Source organism: Macrobrachium rosenbergii, chromosome 49 (assembly GCF_040412425.1).
Source record: "Macrobrachium rosenbergii isolate ZJJX-2024 chromosome 49, ASM4041242v1, whole genome shotgun sequence".
NCBI classification, from domain to species: domain Eukaryota; kingdom Metazoa; phylum Arthropoda; class Malacostraca; order Decapoda; family Palaemonidae; genus Macrobrachium; species Macrobrachium rosenbergii.
The window spans coordinates 23,088,606-23,106,843 of record NC_089789.1 but is presented as its reverse complement, the minus strand read 5'-3'; the positions used below and the strand labels follow the sequence as shown (position 1 = coordinate 23,106,843).

Genomic DNA, 18,238 nt, shown 5'->3' with positions numbered 1-18,238 from the left:
AATCATTTGTCTCTTCATCTTTCTGATACAGAATAAAGAAAGGTACTGAAACGCGTTCTTGACATTTATTGCGCCTGGTCGTGATGAAACACTTCATCTGTATGAAATGTCAATTCCGAGTCTGATGATTTAATCGCCAGTGGGAGAAGGCTTTGATTTATTTCTTTTTATTTGCACGATTGGGTGAGTTTGTAGAAGTGTGTTTGATCGGGAATTGAAGAATTGATGTGATGGAATTTGGGTTACATTAGCTAAAAGGACTAGGATAAGAAAAAGGTGAAATCATGGAAGTAACCAAAGCTATGTATGTATGTCCATTAACTGTGTAAACCAGGAAAGAGAGATAGAGATCCATGTATCATTTGCCATTTTTATTCTATGTCATCCTTCATAAAGCACACATATTCATTTATAACGAGGTAAAAATGTTGTTAACCTGCTGGGTAGTCATCAGTAGTTTTTGGAACATGTAACTGTGACTTATGATGTACAATGGCTTATTTAGGGAACGTTTTATAATGTTTATATTTGTATCATCTTTTATTGAAAGAGGCAGCTAGGTCTAGACTGGTGTCTTAAAAATGACATGTGATCCTTATTCTTTATTTCCTCAAATATTAAGCCACAAACACCCTTCAATATTGGATTCACTTTACCTTGTGATCAACGTGGACCCAAGGGAAATATCAATATATGTGCATCTACCCCGCCCAGGATCCGAACCTATGCCTTTTGGGGTTGATATAGACGTAGAAAATTGATTTATCCACTGTGCTATCACGAGAGATGTAAGTTGATTTCGACTCTCCTGTGTGTATTCCTACCGAACTCAGGTTTAATTCTTGGAATTTTAATCGACACATCACTATTTATTTATTTTAATAATATGTTGGAAAAAATACAATGAAGTTTAGTTACATGAAAGAAAGTTTTGATACGTGTATAAATATCAGCCTATGAATGTATTTGCTAGATCCACTTACTTTCCACTAAATAATCCAGGCCAGGTGTCATCCACAAAAAGAAAAAATAAATAAATAAATAAATAAAAAATGTGAATAACACGATCCCTTTCCATCAGAAAGTTTCTAACTACTCTTATTGTCAGCTTTTTTCTTCACCCACCTGTATGCTTGTGTGTGCTGTGCTTTCATTATAGCATACATACATACATATAGACATACATACATATAGTATATTATATATATGTAGGTATATATATATATATATATATATATTATATATATATATATATATATATATATATATATATATATATATATATATATATATATATATATACGTAAATAATGAAATTTCTCCTTGATAACATTTGCTCTAGAGAGAAATCTGGTAATAATCTGGACAGAAAATGAAAGGTAAAAGTCCTGTCATTTGTCATAGTGGAAGAAGGCAGAGAACAGTAAAAAAATGATCGTACAAATGATTCCTCAGGTATGAGAGAACTCATGAATTGCAGAGTTTTTGAACGCAGTAACATCGGCTGTGAGTTGGAGGGCAAATGATTGAACCGGGATTGGCGTAAGACATAAATAAATGTCACAAATAAAAGAAAACAGAAGTAGAAAAACAATAACTTTTGGGGTGCGAATGAGGGAATGAAGCTAACATATCCTTTTTATATTGTGTAAACTGCTCGAGAAAGCCGTAAAAGAGAGTAGAGGTTTTAACTGTTAACGAGTTTTGTAAAACTGAACATGATGCCTAACTGAGCTAAAGCGTGGGTCATACAAGGCTTCGGTGTTTTGTGAAAATTGGGTTTACGGTATACAACTGGTATTGAAATGTAAGCCAGTATGCAATCTCCTGGATTAAACATGTGTACCACTCACTGCCGAACGAAAGAGAACACGACAGAAATAACTGTGAGAATATTAATTCTCTTTGAATATTTCATAGCCACGAAGTAATCTTGTTTGTTGAGCTACTGACAGGCTTTATCGGCAACAAAAACCGCATCAAAAGTGCTGTTTAATAATGCTCTTATTAAATTTGACTAAAAAGTATGTGGTGTTGGATTTCTTTAATTAGACAAAAGACGATTTGGTTTCGATGGCGACAGATGGTTAAATATTCATTCTTGGCACGATTAGAATAAGCATCTGGAAAGAGCCACAAAATAAAATTGTGTACAATGACTCAACCATATCATTTCAGCTCATCCGTTGTCGAGACACGAAAAAATTTTCTTCCACCAACTCAGTGTTCTGAGGTAACAAGAGCATATTTGCACAAATGTATATTACATAGCAGTTCATGAACTAGTACTAAAGGGGGATAGCTCTTTTGCACTGTTTCCAAATTCTTACTAAGGAAATTGCCATGGATCAACTTTCTTAAAGAACAAGCATTATCTGTGCAAATGAGATGAAGCTTTTTTTTTTGTGGGGGTTGTTTGTGTGCTGGTTTGTTTGTAAAATATGTTTAAATATTCTTTAGCAGTCTTTCGCAATTATGAACAATTTACAAAGGTAGGTCTTGTGATTAGCAAAAAGAGATAACCTTGTGAAAGAGTAAAAGCGCAACGTTTAAGGAGATAATACCTTTACTGGTGGGTGGAATGCCAACTCGTTAAAGGCTTAAGAAACTGGAAACTATGGACCATTACCGTACGTTTTGGTAATCGAATCTAATTACTGTTCTGACAAAGAGATTAGGTTTCTTGATCGGTTTGCTTCTTTGTCTGTGCGTCTGTCTGCTTGTTAGCAGAATTATGCAAGATGTATGTGAGGAATTTAAAAGAAAATTTTGGTTAAAGCGGGGCCTTCTGGCTGGCATCAAATAATTACATTTTTCAACAGGTAAGAGAGGGGTCCTTTTTTTTTTATCCATGTCCAGTATTGGAGGAGGTTCACGGTTTTCGAACACTCTTGTTAACGTTGTTCTCTGTCTACAGAGTTCTGGGAGTAAGCGTATATCCACCAAACACTGCTCACTGTAGCCCTAAAAGGGACAAGAAACTGTTGGCACTGCCTGGCTTTCACACACACACATACATACAGTATATATAAATTATATATTGCATATATATATAATTACTTTTTATGTATACATATATATAAATATGAATACTGTATATTATATATATATATATATATATATATATAAAAATATATATATATTATATATATACAATATATATAAATGAAAAATACATTTATATTATATATATAAATATACATATATATATATATTTATATATATATATGTATATATATATATATATTATATATACATAAATTATTGATAAAATCAAGATCATATGTATATATAGATATAAATTATATATATACATGGTAGTTGTCACTAATTTCGCAAATGACATTTTTGTATTTCAAAATATTTCGCCACATGTGAACCATTAGTATTAGACTTACTGTACCTTCGAGATAAGTCATATCCCAAAGAGGTTGTGTACGATAACTCTACCTACCCTTACCAGGATTTGAATCCCAACCATTTTGTGTTGGTGCATGGAGGGCAGATACCTAATGCACTCAGCCATCATGAGAGGTGAAAACGTGGAAAATGGTTAATTTCGAACCTAAGTTTAGAACCTGAATTCGGCAGCAATAGATGCAGCTAAGACGAAGTCAATTCTTATTTCGCTTGATGGCTGAGTACATTAAATTACTTTCACCCACTTTTCCAATTCAAAACGGCATTGGATCGAATTCTTCTTAGACAAGGTGCACTTACTGTATGCAATTCTGGAAATGTTTACGGGTTCTTTACACACACACACACACGCACACACACACACACACACACACATATATATATATATATATATATATATATATATATATATATATATATATATATATATATTTATAGGGTATGTATATTTACTGTATATATGTGTATTTATGTGTATCATCTGATTTTACCATACACCTTTTTCTATTTGGGGGGCTGCACGAGAAGGGTACACATTACCGTTCTCAGCAAGTCTTTCAGGATAAGGTTGCTATCCTCATGCCTTATTTTTTTTTTTCACCCCAGCAGGGGCTAGCACCCTTTTACAACTGGGATAACTGGTAGGCGGTCGGCCACGGCACCCGCTTTAGCTGATTGCACCTTCCCAGGTAAGAAATACCTTGAACAGAAAGAATTTTTCACTTGCACACTGAAGATGCTGAAAGTCTGAAGGTACGGTTGCATACAATGTATATAGTTATTAAAGTTATAAATAACTGATAATGCTATCTGTTTTTCGTGCTAATGAACTTGGCATTCCTAATTTTAGCGATATTCAACTAATGTTCTTGAAGCGTGTGCCAAGAGCTTCGGTTCGTTTCAAAGAATCTTAAATTCTCTGTGCTGTACTGTACCCATTTCTAAGTGATTTTAGTACGTATATTCTTTATATCAGGGATTGTCCATTTATTAGATTACGACTGCAGTTCAAGATAACCGAGTATTTAAAAATGTCTGAGGGTTTACTTCCATTTCGCGAAATTGGTGCATATAAAGGAATTAATTAAACTACACCATCACTTTTATTTTAGCCCACATCTGATGTAAATGCTTCGAAAATCTGAAATACACCCTGAAATCGACGTCATCTACATATCTAGATATCTACATTGTCAATATATATTCATATATACGTATAATCTAATGGACCGTTAATAAGAAAGGTTTTCTTATGATCTACATCAACTTTCAACAACATCCAGTGAGTATTTATTCACACCTTGAATAAATACTTCTATTTGAATATTATGGTGGCAAGTCAACAATCGTAAAGATTTGTCGCTAATTTATATCGTCAACGATAGTAGATCGAAAGCCTGCAAGGCTACCCGCAAATCTACATTAATGATAAGTACTCTCTCCATAGCCAACGTCCATGGCAAAAATTCTGGAAGGTTATCTACTAGTCTAGATCAGTAAGGACTTACATCTACATTCAAGTTTGCGAGTCAAAAATCAGAAAACATAAGCCTTAATCAGCTCTATATATACTTACCTCTGCATTCGACATCTGTGAGGCAAAGATTCATATGTTTATCTGCCAATATACATCGTCAGTAAGCACTTACATCCACAGGGTCGAATTCTGAAAGGGTGTCAACAACTGTACATCGTCAATAAGTGCTTGTCCCCGTAGGGGGATAGTGTCGTCAGTGCACCTCATGTGGTGCAATGTATGCATTACTCAATTGCAATGTGCCTTCGGCCCCTAGCTGCAACCCCTTTCGTTCGTTTTACTGTACCTCCTTTCATATTATCTGTCTTCCATCTTACTCTCCACCCTCTCCTAACAATTGATTTATAGTGCAAATGGGAGGTTTTCCTCTTGTTACACCTTTCAAACCTTTTACTGTCAATTTTCGTTTCAGAGCTGAATGACCTCATTGGTCCCAGTGCTTGGCCTCTGGCCCAAATTCTACATTCAGTTCAGTTCAATTCAATAATTGCGTGTACTGTACATTGACACCTACTTCCAATGCTGTCAGGTCGACAACCGGAAATCTTATCCAGTAATCTGGTTATCCAGTAACACAGCACCAATAAATACTAACATCTACGTCCAGTGTTGGTGGGTCGAAAATCTGAATAGGCTCAGAGGATGTGGGAGTGTATCTGTAGAATTCCTGCGCGGCCTGGTACCACTTGATGGAGTACATGTGGTCATTGTCCTCCTCCCAGACGCAGTCCAGCTCACCACTGCCGCCCACTTTCAGTATCGGTGGAACCTCAATTTTTGTGATGCGGATGGTGTGGCAACCTGCGGGAAAGAAAGAAAATAATGATAATAATAAATAGTGATAATTCATTTACAGTCTTATTTATTGCAGATTTTGCTTTTTTATTGGCACTGTCTATCATTTATTTATGTATATGTAATATATATATATATATATATATATATATATATATATATATATATATATATATATATATATATATATATATATTATATATATATATATTATATAAATTTCTGACTCACATCTGTACCAAACCGCAGTCTTGCAGCTGAGAGGCCAGGGCATTACCAGGTGACCCACACAAGTCGTAAAAAGGAGTTGTACCTTAGTGCTTTGTACCTGAGGATTTTCCTGGGCACGCTGCCGCCTGTGTAGGTCAACTGATAATGCCCTGGTCTCTCATTTGAAAGACCGAAGTTATGTCCCGATGTGTGTGTGTATATACGGTATACAGTATACATATATATATATATATATATATATATATACATATATATATATATATATATATATATATATATATATATATATATATATATATATATATATATATATATATATATATAGAACTAATTGAACGCATTTCACAGGAGTAAACTTGACTTACATCGGGATATAACTTCGCCTGTCAAATGAGAGACCAGGCCATTATCAATTGACCCTCACGGGCGGCATCCTGCCCGAGAAAATCCTCGGGTACAGAATAAAATAAAGAAATCAGAACTAAATGTTAAGATTTAAAAAAAAAAAGATGCTGTTTAATCTATAAAAGTGAAGGTTAAAAGTGGAATGAAATGCATTTTACTGAATTTTATTCGTCTTGTGACTTCGATTTTGACTTTCACTTAAATAAATTAAACAGCCTTGTTTAATTTAATTTCCTAATATTTAGTCCAAAATTATTTATTTTATCTGTATCTAGTACGTTTATTTCAGAAACTGTATTTTTTTTATAGATAGGATCGCTTTTGATTGGGTACGTTACAGCCTTGAAACTCGTTTCATTGAAAAAGTTTACATATGTATAGGTTCTGCTGTTCTTTATTCTACTTTGGTTTCTACGTAATTCCTCTATTGTATGATATATATATGTGTGTATGTATGTATACATGTATACTTTAGAGACAGGCAGTATTACCTGAAAATAGATGCCAAAGAATTTTTTTTTTTTTTTAAGTCTAACCGCTGACCAGTGAATTAGTAAGTCAGTGCTTAGTCTACTCAGCTGCAGAGCGCATTAAAGGGGAGGAACCAGATATGTAGCTGCATATGCATGAAATCATAGGCGTATCATCGCCCCCTGTTTATGGCTTTTCCCCTCCCCACCCCACCAGCTTGGAGTGGAAGCATTTAATCCTCCCTTTTATAATAAGAATTCTGAAATAGAGGTCAGATGTAATTCTGGAATTAGCATGAGAGAGAGAGAGAGAGAGAGAGAGAGAGAGAGAGAGAGAGAGAGAGAGAGAGAGAGAGAGAGAGAGAGAGAGGGGCGGCCGGGGGGAGAAGGTGAGGGAAAATAAATTATGCCAAAAGATATCTCTGCTATTAAAATATATCTCTTACTTTTCAGCAGGTTTAAAGAGTTATATAGCATATCGAGATGCCCTTTAGACTCGTATAAGTCATTTCTCCATAATATTAAGGTCATCAAGATAATTATCCTAAGAAATCTCGTGTGGCATGTGATATCTGTAACTCTTGTAATTATTTGTATTTTGGAAGTAGGTGCGTGCATGCGCGTAATTGCATAAGTTGCATTAACCTCGAGTGAACCTCGGGAATGATTGACGGACTATACTAAATTTAGAATTTTGTTCCCCATCCGAACTGACATTGCATTTAATCTTTTCTCTTGTCACGAAAGCTTCTGGAGGAGGCACAGGAGTAATTTCTCTTTAGAGATTATTTCGTGTTATCAAGATTCTTTCTTCTGTGTAGGTGAAGATAACAGAGTGATGCTTTGCTTTGACGCTTTGTACTAATATTGGTTAAAAATTATATATTATATATATACATATATATATATATATATATATATATATATATATATATATATAAATAGTTTTTTTGAATAGTGGATAATGCATAGTTTAAGTGTCCATTATACATACCATAACTTCCCAAAAACACACACACACACACACACACACACACACACATATATATATATATTATATATATATATATATATTTATATATATATACATAGAAAGTTTTCTCTGATATAATCATCATGAATCTCCAGGGCCAAAGTGGACCAAATAGTCTTATACCTCTATGTGTATTTTACATTTAAAAATAAAATGCGAAAAGAAAGACAGCTAGACGCCGCGTTATCGTATTTTCTATGTATTTATTGCTGCAATTTCCTCGCAGCAACACTTAACATTTCCAGAATGTCATTTTAAGAGAACGGCTGAAATTTTGACCTTTTTTCCCCTTTAATTTATTCAGCTTTTGAGAGTGGGCAGATGAAAATAAATCCATTGTAAAGTCAGCTTTAGATGCGGCATTAAAGATTAACCTTATTACAACCTGAACTTAGTGTTTTAATGGATACTGTCGATCATAATAACACTAATCCTAGTAGCGGTAGAAATAGGCATATCAATAATAACGATAAATACATATACAAATTTTATCACAGGCATATAAAGTGTTTTTTTTATTACTTGGGAATTGGGAATGGCTGAAGAATACATCCCGTTCCTGTGAAATCAAATGAAAATGTGCATCGAGTGCCTAGTAATACCCAAGTTCCATGTGGTCTGGTCTGCGGAATTCGCCTAAGTTCAAATAAGAAAGTAATGGACAGACCAACCCCACCTAGCAGGATTTCATCAAGGAGAGATAGGCTACCTAAGTAGGGGTGAACTTTGAAATGTTAAAGGAGGAGAAAAAGTTGCTCTCAAACCCACAGCTGCAAACGGAAATCGTCACCTCATTCACTGATAGACCCAGGAGTAATGAAGAGGAAATTCAATAATCATAGACGAATCTGCATACACTAAAGGAAAGGAAATACGGATGTTGATGAACAACTGAGAAGGTTCTTTATTTGGATTCAACTTGAAAATAAGAATAAAATATTACAAAAATTTAAGTAATTTTCGAGAGGACCAGACGAAAATTTGTATATCGTCAGTACTACAAACTCATAACAGCTTGGAAAAACTCATAAAAAATAGTTTGCATTTTATTGTAAAATTGTGAGAACTACTTTACCCAGACAAAACGTCTGCAGAAGCACCATGCTGTACCCTGTGTGGAGAGGGAACACCTTAAGAAATAAGATGCATTTATGTGTTGTACATAAGATTGTATATAAGACGCAGTATGCAACATCAAGCGCGTGGTGCAGGTCGTCATGGCAACAGCGTTTACTTTAGACGTTGCCAGTTAGGTTTCCTTGGTCTATGCAATATTGGATGTCATAGTATGATGATAATGGAGTTAAGCAGCCATGGTTAGAAACCAGTGATCAGTTTTTCCCTTTGAAAATGAAGCTAATAACTGTATACATTTATTCTTCATGTCGCCAGCGAAGTTGGAAGGAGGTTATTTTTTTGCAACTGGACGTCTTCCTGAATTTGTGTGTGTGTGTGTGTGTGTACATTAGCAAGGTATAAATAAAGGCCGGCGGACAGAATTGTATGATAAACTGTTCAGAGATCTCATATCAGAACTGATTTCTTCTAAAAGTTCTTCATCTCGAGAAAGACATGATTATATATACAAAATTTCATCCATTTCTGTGATGACAAACACCACACATTGAACTTCGCAAATTTTAGTACCCTGAGCAGAGGTGATGTCCTTTACTAAGCGTTCTTCTTCCACGATCCATTAATGGCTGTGGCTTTTAGGGCTGGTTAGCCGTCTACGAGGACTTTCAGATTCTTAATTACAGTACTTTTCAGGGAATTACAGAGTTGGTGGTGTTGGCTGCTTTAAACTAAGCTGGCCTCATGCCAGCATGAGCCCTTACCAGATGTGGTAAGGTGTTCAACAGAATAAGATGCCTGGTGTGAACCTTTGGATTCGATCCTACCAACCAAGACCTTATTTCACAGAAACAATGTCTTGACGAATTTTTCCAGGAAAATCATGCGGGTGGCTGTGTTTTTAAAACTTTTAGATTTTGTAGGCACTGGTACCAGCTGGTGATAATTTTGGTCATGAATTTTGGTGTTTTTGGCCAAGTAACTTACTCTAGATATTGCTTTCAAACAGAACCTTACTTCGGTTAGTCGGTTTTGGAATTTTGAAATGACGTCCCGAATTAATGAGATTCGTTCCCTTGAAATGAAAGTCTCCTCACGCATTTTGAAATTCCTCAGCAGGCATCTCTCCAACTCTGATGCTTGAGATAATCGTGTTTTGATCTGTTATTCGCCCTTACGTGGCGGCAGTAAGGTCAAAAGTCCTTCAAAGATTTTGAGAAACTGGGTGGTTGGCAAGCCTTTTATAGCGATCTTGTTTGCTTTGGTTATTGTAACTTTCAGATAAGCACAAATGAGAATTAGAAATATATAGAGCTACTTTGCCTGCTTTGCTTCTCACGGTGATCAGAATAACAAAAGATAAGTGTAATTACATTAAGGAATCGGTAACACACAAAGCAAACCTTTCCCACTGAACTCCTCCCTCTGAGCGAACAAAACAGCAAAGAGTACGGTTATTCATTTACGAAGTGGACAGAACTCGACTTTTCTGTGACCTTCAAACGTACATTTCCGGATTCTGCTTGTGCCCTGCGCTTTCTTGAAGATTGCTAATATTTAACAGTAAAGACTTTTTGCAAAGACTTATATTGCTATGAATATGAATTGTTTGTATGTTCATATGATCCGCTTACGGCTTCATGCTGACTGGTTTAAATTTCCTTCATAACCACCCGTGAGACACAAGTAATTTAACGACCTCGACGAAAGTCTTTGCAGAAGTTGATGTGAAATCTACTTTCAGTAATTTCCATTTCGGAAATGTTACGAGAAATGTATATGGAGTAGAGGATGAAGAAGAAGAAGAAGAAGAAGAAGAAGAAGAAGAAGAAGAAGAAGAAGAAGAAGAAGAAGAAGAAGAAGAAGAAGAAAACAAATAGAGGCAGAATGGAGAGAAGGAAAGCCGTTTGATAATTATTACTTGGCAAGAACAAGCTTTCCCATTTCACATATCCGACAGACAAACAGTTGTAGAGTTGACATAAATCAGCAGTACTTGCAAAAACAATGAATTATCAAAAGTAAGAAAAAAATTAGATTGGAAACACATGAATACAAACCGCACAACTTCACCCTGAAATTTTCGAGCTTCATTCAATGGTATAAAGATAATATTGTTCCTATGTTAAATGATGCAGTAGAACTTGTAGTTAGGATGAGAAAGATTTTTTTCCCGTCCCGCTGTTATCTTGTTTACAGCGCCACATAATATTATATATGAATTGCTGCCAAGACCCTTAAGTAACCACAATTTAGATACGGTGACAGTAATTGGAACTGGGTGAATCAAACTACGCATTGTATCCTGTGTATTGCTTCCAATAATTCATATTTTATGGGTGTAAGTAGGGTGATTCGTAACTATGAGATTCCCGTTGTATTGGATGATTATTTTTTCTATCTATCTATCTATCTGTCTCGTTTGCACTGCAAGTCTTTTTCTTATTTTCCCAGAACCTTTAATTTGGGTCACGTATTGTTCTTTTAAGCGAATCTTGCGACTTTTCTTTTTAAATTCTTTTTATACATCGTATTATACTCTGTTCGTTGTAACCTCATAATATTTTGTCTTCATTAAGCACATTGCTAAAACTTCAGCCATTGCACATGCATAATTCCTTGATATTTGAATGTGTGCCTTTTTCATTGATTCCTTTGCGCACTATTCTTATTTCCTTATCAAATTCCATACTCTTAGGATATCTCTTTTTACATCCTTTTCTTTACCTGAAAATGTAATCCGAATACCACACCCACTAAAAAAATGTGAGACGGTGAAACTTATCAAAAGATACAAGTACTGAACTATGAGTCCCATATGGGAACAGCGCGGTAATTTGTCTAATTATATGCTGTCGTAGAACGGAAAAGCTGTGAGTCCTATTATTCCGTTCCTTGTTTTATACTTCTGTATCGGAAACACCGGGCGCGATCACTCTTTCACCCTATCCAATACAAGCCAAGCCAAACCCTCATTCAGATTTCCATGTCTCTGTCTCGTCCTGCTTGAGTTATAGACATTGATGAAAAGTTTGATCTCGCAGTACCGAAGATCTGCAGTAAAACTGTGCACAGAGCTACACACTTGAGATCACTATTATTCACTACAATGCCTCATTGTATTGATATATCAAAAACAATCCATATCTGACCTTGTCTTTCCTTGTTTTTTTTTTTTTTTATTTCCAAGTGTAAAATTTTTATTGACAAAAGTTCGTTCTCCTCTTCGCTGATCCAAACACGAACAAAAATAGCCATAAAAATTATTGTGAAGCGAATCCATCTTAACAGGCCATGTCATGGTTATCTGATATCATTTAGGGCTGTGGAAATGATTTCTAGTATTATGTGTGACAAGAAACGTGTGTTAGTCTTCAGCTCTAATTAGTTTTCTGTAAAAGAAAACTGTTGTGCCGACTTTGTCCGTCCGCACTTTTTCTGTCCGCCCTCAGATCTTAAAAACTACTGAGGCTGGAGGGCTGCAAATTGGTATGTTGAAGATCCAACCGCCAATCATCAAACATACCAAATTGCAACCCTCTAGCCTCGGTAGTTTTTATTTGATTTCGTCTGGCAACGATATAGGACAGGCCACCACCTGGTCGTGGTTAAAGTTTCATGGGCCGCGGCTCATACAGCATCATACCGAGACCACCGAAAGATAGATCTATTTTCGGTGGCCTTGATTGTACGCTGTAGCTGCTGTACTGAAAACTCGATTGCACCGAAGAAGCTTCCGAGCATTTTTTACTTGTTTTTGTTTACTTTTTATCTGTTGAGGTTATTCCGCTTTCTTGTGAAAGAGAGAGAAATATATGACTATCTCGAGAATAGTTTCTCGCCGTTAGGGTGAATTACATCGTCAAGGCCCTCCATTTGATTGTGCGTATTTGGACGAAGTACTTAACACTTGACTAACAACTAGGTGCTTACCTCACTGTTTAGCTCAACAGAGGCATACTGGACTCCTAGTAAACACGCCTTTATCATTCCTTCTCATCCAGTTAGTGGATCAAACGCTGGTGATTTAGTTTACAAGCTGAACGTGCTATCACTTATTCTAGAGAGAGAGAGAGAGAGAGAGAGAGAGAGAGAGAGAGAGAGAGAGCCAAGGCTAAAAAAAAAAAAACAGATGACTTTGGACACGGCAGATATCCATATTCTAACTTTTGGTAAACGAAGACAAGTTTCTCTTTCTATCTGTTTATCTATCTTATTCATGCTGGAGCTAAATAGTTTCTCTCTCTCTCTCTCTCTCTCTCTCTCTCTCTCTCTCTCTCTCTCTCTCTCTCTCTCTCTCTCTCTCATCAAGGAACTCGATGAACTCCCCGAAAGACCTCTCAAGTCATTTATCTCATCCATACGTCCTTCCATCAGCTTCATCCCGCGTCAAGAAGCATCAGTTTAGTGGGTGGTACCTCCGCTCAGAGGGTTGGGAAGGGGGCCTCGGAATCCCTGTGTCAGCATCGTCGTAACCACAACTTAATTTAGAAAATTTATGAGTGACAAGGCTGGTCGGATGTCCCAATATACATACAAGGAACACATCATCTGTTCTTTTAAGACGTGAGTCGTGCAATAAGGAAGTTGCCGGCATCTCGTCTCGCAGCCGTTGCGATGTGGCAAGGAGAGAGAGAGAGAGAGAGAGAGAGAGAGAGAGAGAGAGAGAGAGAGAGAGAGAGAGAGAGAGAGAAGAGGGAACAACAGCTTCTGGAATGTGTAGACAAGATTTCTTTCAGAGCCTGAGAGATCGTTCCTCAAGAGGCTCTTTCTGGCCTTGGCTAATCCCATCACCTCGTTGAAGGCCAGACTCGCGATCTTCTCCTGTATTCTTCCTCGAGGTATGTTCACAGTGTTTAGGGAGTCTCTTGGTAAGACAGTAAGACTCAGCACGTATAGCATGGCTAGCACCTTTCCTTAAGAGAGAGAGAGAGAGAGAGAGGGAGAGAAAGAGAGAGAGAGAAAAAAAACGAATCTCTACGAATTGCATGTGGATGAGCTCTTCAACAGTGGGCTTATTCATAATCTGATTGGGTTGTAATTTAACGTCCAGCCTGGTTTCTCTCTCTCTCTCTCTCTCTCTCTCTCACTGAAAAGATCACGAACTTTCACGATTATGTACACATAATAGTGTGTGTCTGTATGCGCATCTAAACTGCCGTGTTCCCAGGGTTAAGCTCATAATTCGTATTTTGAATCAGGCAAACACATAAGATATAATCATATAAAAAAAGTGAAGGCTTCATAACAGAACATGTTTTTTAAGAAGAAAGAAAACTGAAAATGAATGCAGTTACACACCAATGCTTTAATCTCGAAATGACAAAGTACCATGAGCTTTACTTGTTCTTGAGTGTCGTCATATCTCGATCCGGATAACTCATTTTCTCATTGTTAAACGACTGAAGAACAAAAATCATTCATGACTTCAAATTACTGATGACGTTGAGCTAGGAATCAACTATGGAAGGGAGGCTTCAGCAATCATGAGGCTTTTACTGAGGATAAAGAGACAGAGGGGCCACGTGGGAGTGGGCGTGTTATAGGCGGCGTGAACTATGCAGACACCAGGGATGGTCCGAGTTAGGCGGGGGTGGGTGGGGGGCGGTTACTTCCCCTCAATGTTGATTTTGAGTTGGTAAAAAATGGGCAGTATTTGTTGTTTAAATACACACCTGTATAGTGTGTGTGTATGCCGTATATGCATGTACATATGTATGTAAGAAATTAGGAATCGATGTATATGACACACGCACACACACACAAAACATACATAGGCCTAGACCAACTTAAGTATATGGAGTTGGTAAAAACAGGCATATTCAGATTAATAAACTATAATTTTATTTTCTTTGCATTTTATAAAATACTCTCGGGGAAAAATATTGTTGTATAAAAAAATAAAGAATAACCATAAAAAATTTGGTTTGTATATATAACATTACCTATAGGATATATATTGTATCTAGTTCGTCTTGGTCAAAATTACTAAGTTGGTCAAAATTGTCTTTAACGCCAACCCCCCCCCCCAAATCAGATGGTCCTCAAGCCATGCTTGGCAGGCACCATAGGCAGAGTGATCGATGGAGCCATAGAAGTAGTAATAGTAGTCTTATAGCGCTTACTTCCAATACATTAAACTTTCCTTTCTCTTTATATGAGCCCCATTATGAACTACTGCCGCGTTCCCCACACTCACGGGAAAGCACTGACGGCACTGCCCGATACTCACGTAATAGTGCAGCAGATAATTGCATATTTCATAAGAATTGTTCAGATAGTGAAACAAGCATGAAATTTTGCACAAGTGCTCTTTAAAGTTCCCTCTATCAGAAAAGGGCGCTGGCCACGCAAAAAATTTAATTTTGCGGCCAAATTCCAAGATGGCGGCCAGTATCGACAGATTTTGGCTAATTTTTCACTAGAATGGCATGTATTTGCTTCTAGCAATATGGTAAAGCTCTTCCATACTATTTCTTGTGAATATTATGTTTCTGTAGCTTCCCAGTACAGTTTACCTTTAAATATGGGGGCTATATGGCTGCCAAGAAAAGGTAGAAACAATAATTATAATGAGAAATAATGCCCGTTCAACAATTATCGTTTTAAGCATGGATCTTGGTTTCTGTGGTTTTAGATCCTAATGAGGCCATCTCTTTCATAACTCATCAATTTTGAAGGAAAATTAATAAATGTAAAAGAGTGTATGTCTGCACACAACCAGGGCACACTGGTGACATCACTGCTGTGTAACTCAGCATGGGGTTCAGTGCCAGCTAATCCAGCTTTACTAATCCTGTAGTCTTAGACTAGTAGTTGTAGTATAGTTTAGTTTAGTGTCCCAAATGCTTTCTAACAGCCCCAGACCAGCTATAGTTAGATAGCCGCACCTGAATAGACAGGATGTGCCAGCGCAGGAGAGCCGAGCCAAGGGTATGGGGCTGTACATGATGGTTCATGCTTACCCGGATGGTGTACAGATCACACGGGACTTAAATGGCACTGGATGAATGATCGGGCTAGGTGTAGGAGACCGAACCTAGTTGAATCCCATACAGGAATGTGTGCTTTGTTTAAGGTGGTAAAGGATAACCCCTCGGCCTTAATCAAAAAGTGAAATCATGGCAGAATGTGATGCCAATCCAATATTGAGCAGTAGAAAAACAAACTGGAGTTTGTGTTGTCTTTGTCAGAAGGACAAAAGAGGTGAGCACTTGACATCACCTCCAAGTCATCATGTCCTAGACCATGATGGGTACACAATGCTGGCAAGGAACATTCCCATGTTCAGTGAAATTAATGAAATGCCACTGATAATGGATCCAGCAAGGCTGGATGAAGGTGATGGCATAGAGGCCACTCTCAGGAAAAATGCAGCAAAATACCATGTGAACTGTCGCTTGTTGTTTAACAACACTAAACTGGACCGTGCAAGAAAGCGACAATCCAATGACCAGACCAGCAACACTGAGACTAGTCGTGCAAAACTGCGCCGAACCAGTCATGACAATGAAGTTTGCATTTTCTGTGAGAAAGTTTGTACAAACTCCTGAGGACAGCATACACTGACTACTGTGCTGAGAAAGCAAACAACAATGAGCAGGCATTAGAGTTTGAGGAGTGGTGTGACCTTCTGAAGAAGACAGCAGAGTCCACAGTTCCACTTCTGGCACATGGTGTTGTCTATGGAACTTGTGATATTCCTACTGATCAGGTCCTTCCGTGAGGCCAATTTTGTCCTCTACTGCCAGGCATTGCATGAGCTGATACCCTACTTCTTTTCCAACAATAATACAAACTATGCTCGTTGGCTGCCTATTCACCTCAGGGACATGCTTACCTAGAGTTCACACCCAGAGTTGCACAAGGAGTTCAAGGCTGGCAACTTTGTTGTGCACAAGACCAGTCGCCAGTTCTCAGCAATGGCTCTTGACCAAGCTCATGAGCAGACCAATGCCTTTATAAAGGCTGATGGCGGAGCCATTGGGCTGACTGAAGATCCGTCAGCACTCAGAAGATGGATGGTGGCTGGCCCAGAGATCATCCGCTTGGTGTCTGCATACGAAACAGAGGTTCAAAGTAAGGAGTCTAATGAGCAGACAACACACCATGAACAAACACCTCATGCGCAGAAGACATTCTTGGAGAGAGTCAGCAAGCTGTCATTGGCTTTGCAACACTTGGGAAGTCCTTTTCAGGAAGAGAGCCAGGATCTGTATTCCATTGACAACAAAGACATTGCCCACCCCGGCTCAGCAGAACTTCTACAGACACACCTTGACAGAGGCCGCACTAAATTTCAGAAGTTTTCAGACTCTTTGGCAAACAATGCAGTCTCCTTCTATGAGCCGATAAAGAAGAACAGAACTGACTTCTTCAGGCAAGAAGCTGCTCCTGTAGAACAGTCAAAGCAGAAACTTCTGAAGGAGGATTGCCAGCTTTTCTCAAAGCTATTTATATCCTGTCAGAGCCGTGAATGTGATCTGCAGGAATTCTTCCAGCACGAGAATCAAACATTCCCAGCTTCCCTTAGTGAGGGTGGTAGGCTGTACACATGTCAGAAGTCTCAGCTGACCTCGGTCCTGGAGAGTCATGTTACACTAGAAGACAAAGAACCAAGACTGATGTCCTCATTGTAGATGGATCAGCTTTGGTCCATGCCTTGCCACCAAAAGAAAGGAAAGACCTTTGAGGGCTATGCACTTTGCGACTTCTTGCCTGTGATACAATCCTATAGCAGCAAGTACACATCATCACATCTTGTATTTGATGTATACAATACATCCAGCCTCAAAGCTGAGACCAGGCTCCAACGTGGTCAAGGAGGAAGCGCAAGGTGACAGACAAGAACACAATTCCATCCAACTGGCGCAATTTCCTAAGACACGATGCCAACAAGACAGAGTTGTTCCAGTTCCTGGCAGACAAAGTTGCCCAGATGTCTGCCACAAATGTTGTCATTGCCACGAAAGGGTCTGCTGTCCTCAGCACTCATGAGGCTAGTCTTCAGGGACTGGAAAAGTGCTCTCATGAGGAAGCTGACACCCGCATCTTTCTCCATGCCAAATATGCCACAGAACATGGAGCCAAGACCATCACGGTTAAAGCAAATGACACAGATGTTCTTGTCGTTGCAGTCAGTGCTTTCTCCACTCTCCACAATCTAGGGCTAGAGAAGCTATGGGTGGCATTTGGCCAAGGCCAGAGCCTGCGCTGGATTGCTGTGCATGACCTGTGCAACTCTCTGGGCCAGGAGAAGGTGAATGGCATGCT

At 38.0% G+C, this 18,238-nt stretch overlaps 1 protein-coding gene across 1 annotated transcript in view; it reads right to left on the bottom strand.

The window, feature by feature from the left end:
• The window catches only part of LOC136832157 (junctional adhesion molecule 2A-like), a 220,831-nt gene that overhangs the window by 26,236 nt on the left and 176,357 nt on the right, over nt 1–18,238 (bottom strand). The window contains exon 2 of the mRNA XM_067092880.1: nt 5,553–5,758. Within this exon, the coding sequence (XP_066948981.1) occupies nt 5,553–5,758 (206 nt within the window). The remainder of the gene's footprint in view (nt 1–5,552; nt 5,759–18,238) is intronic.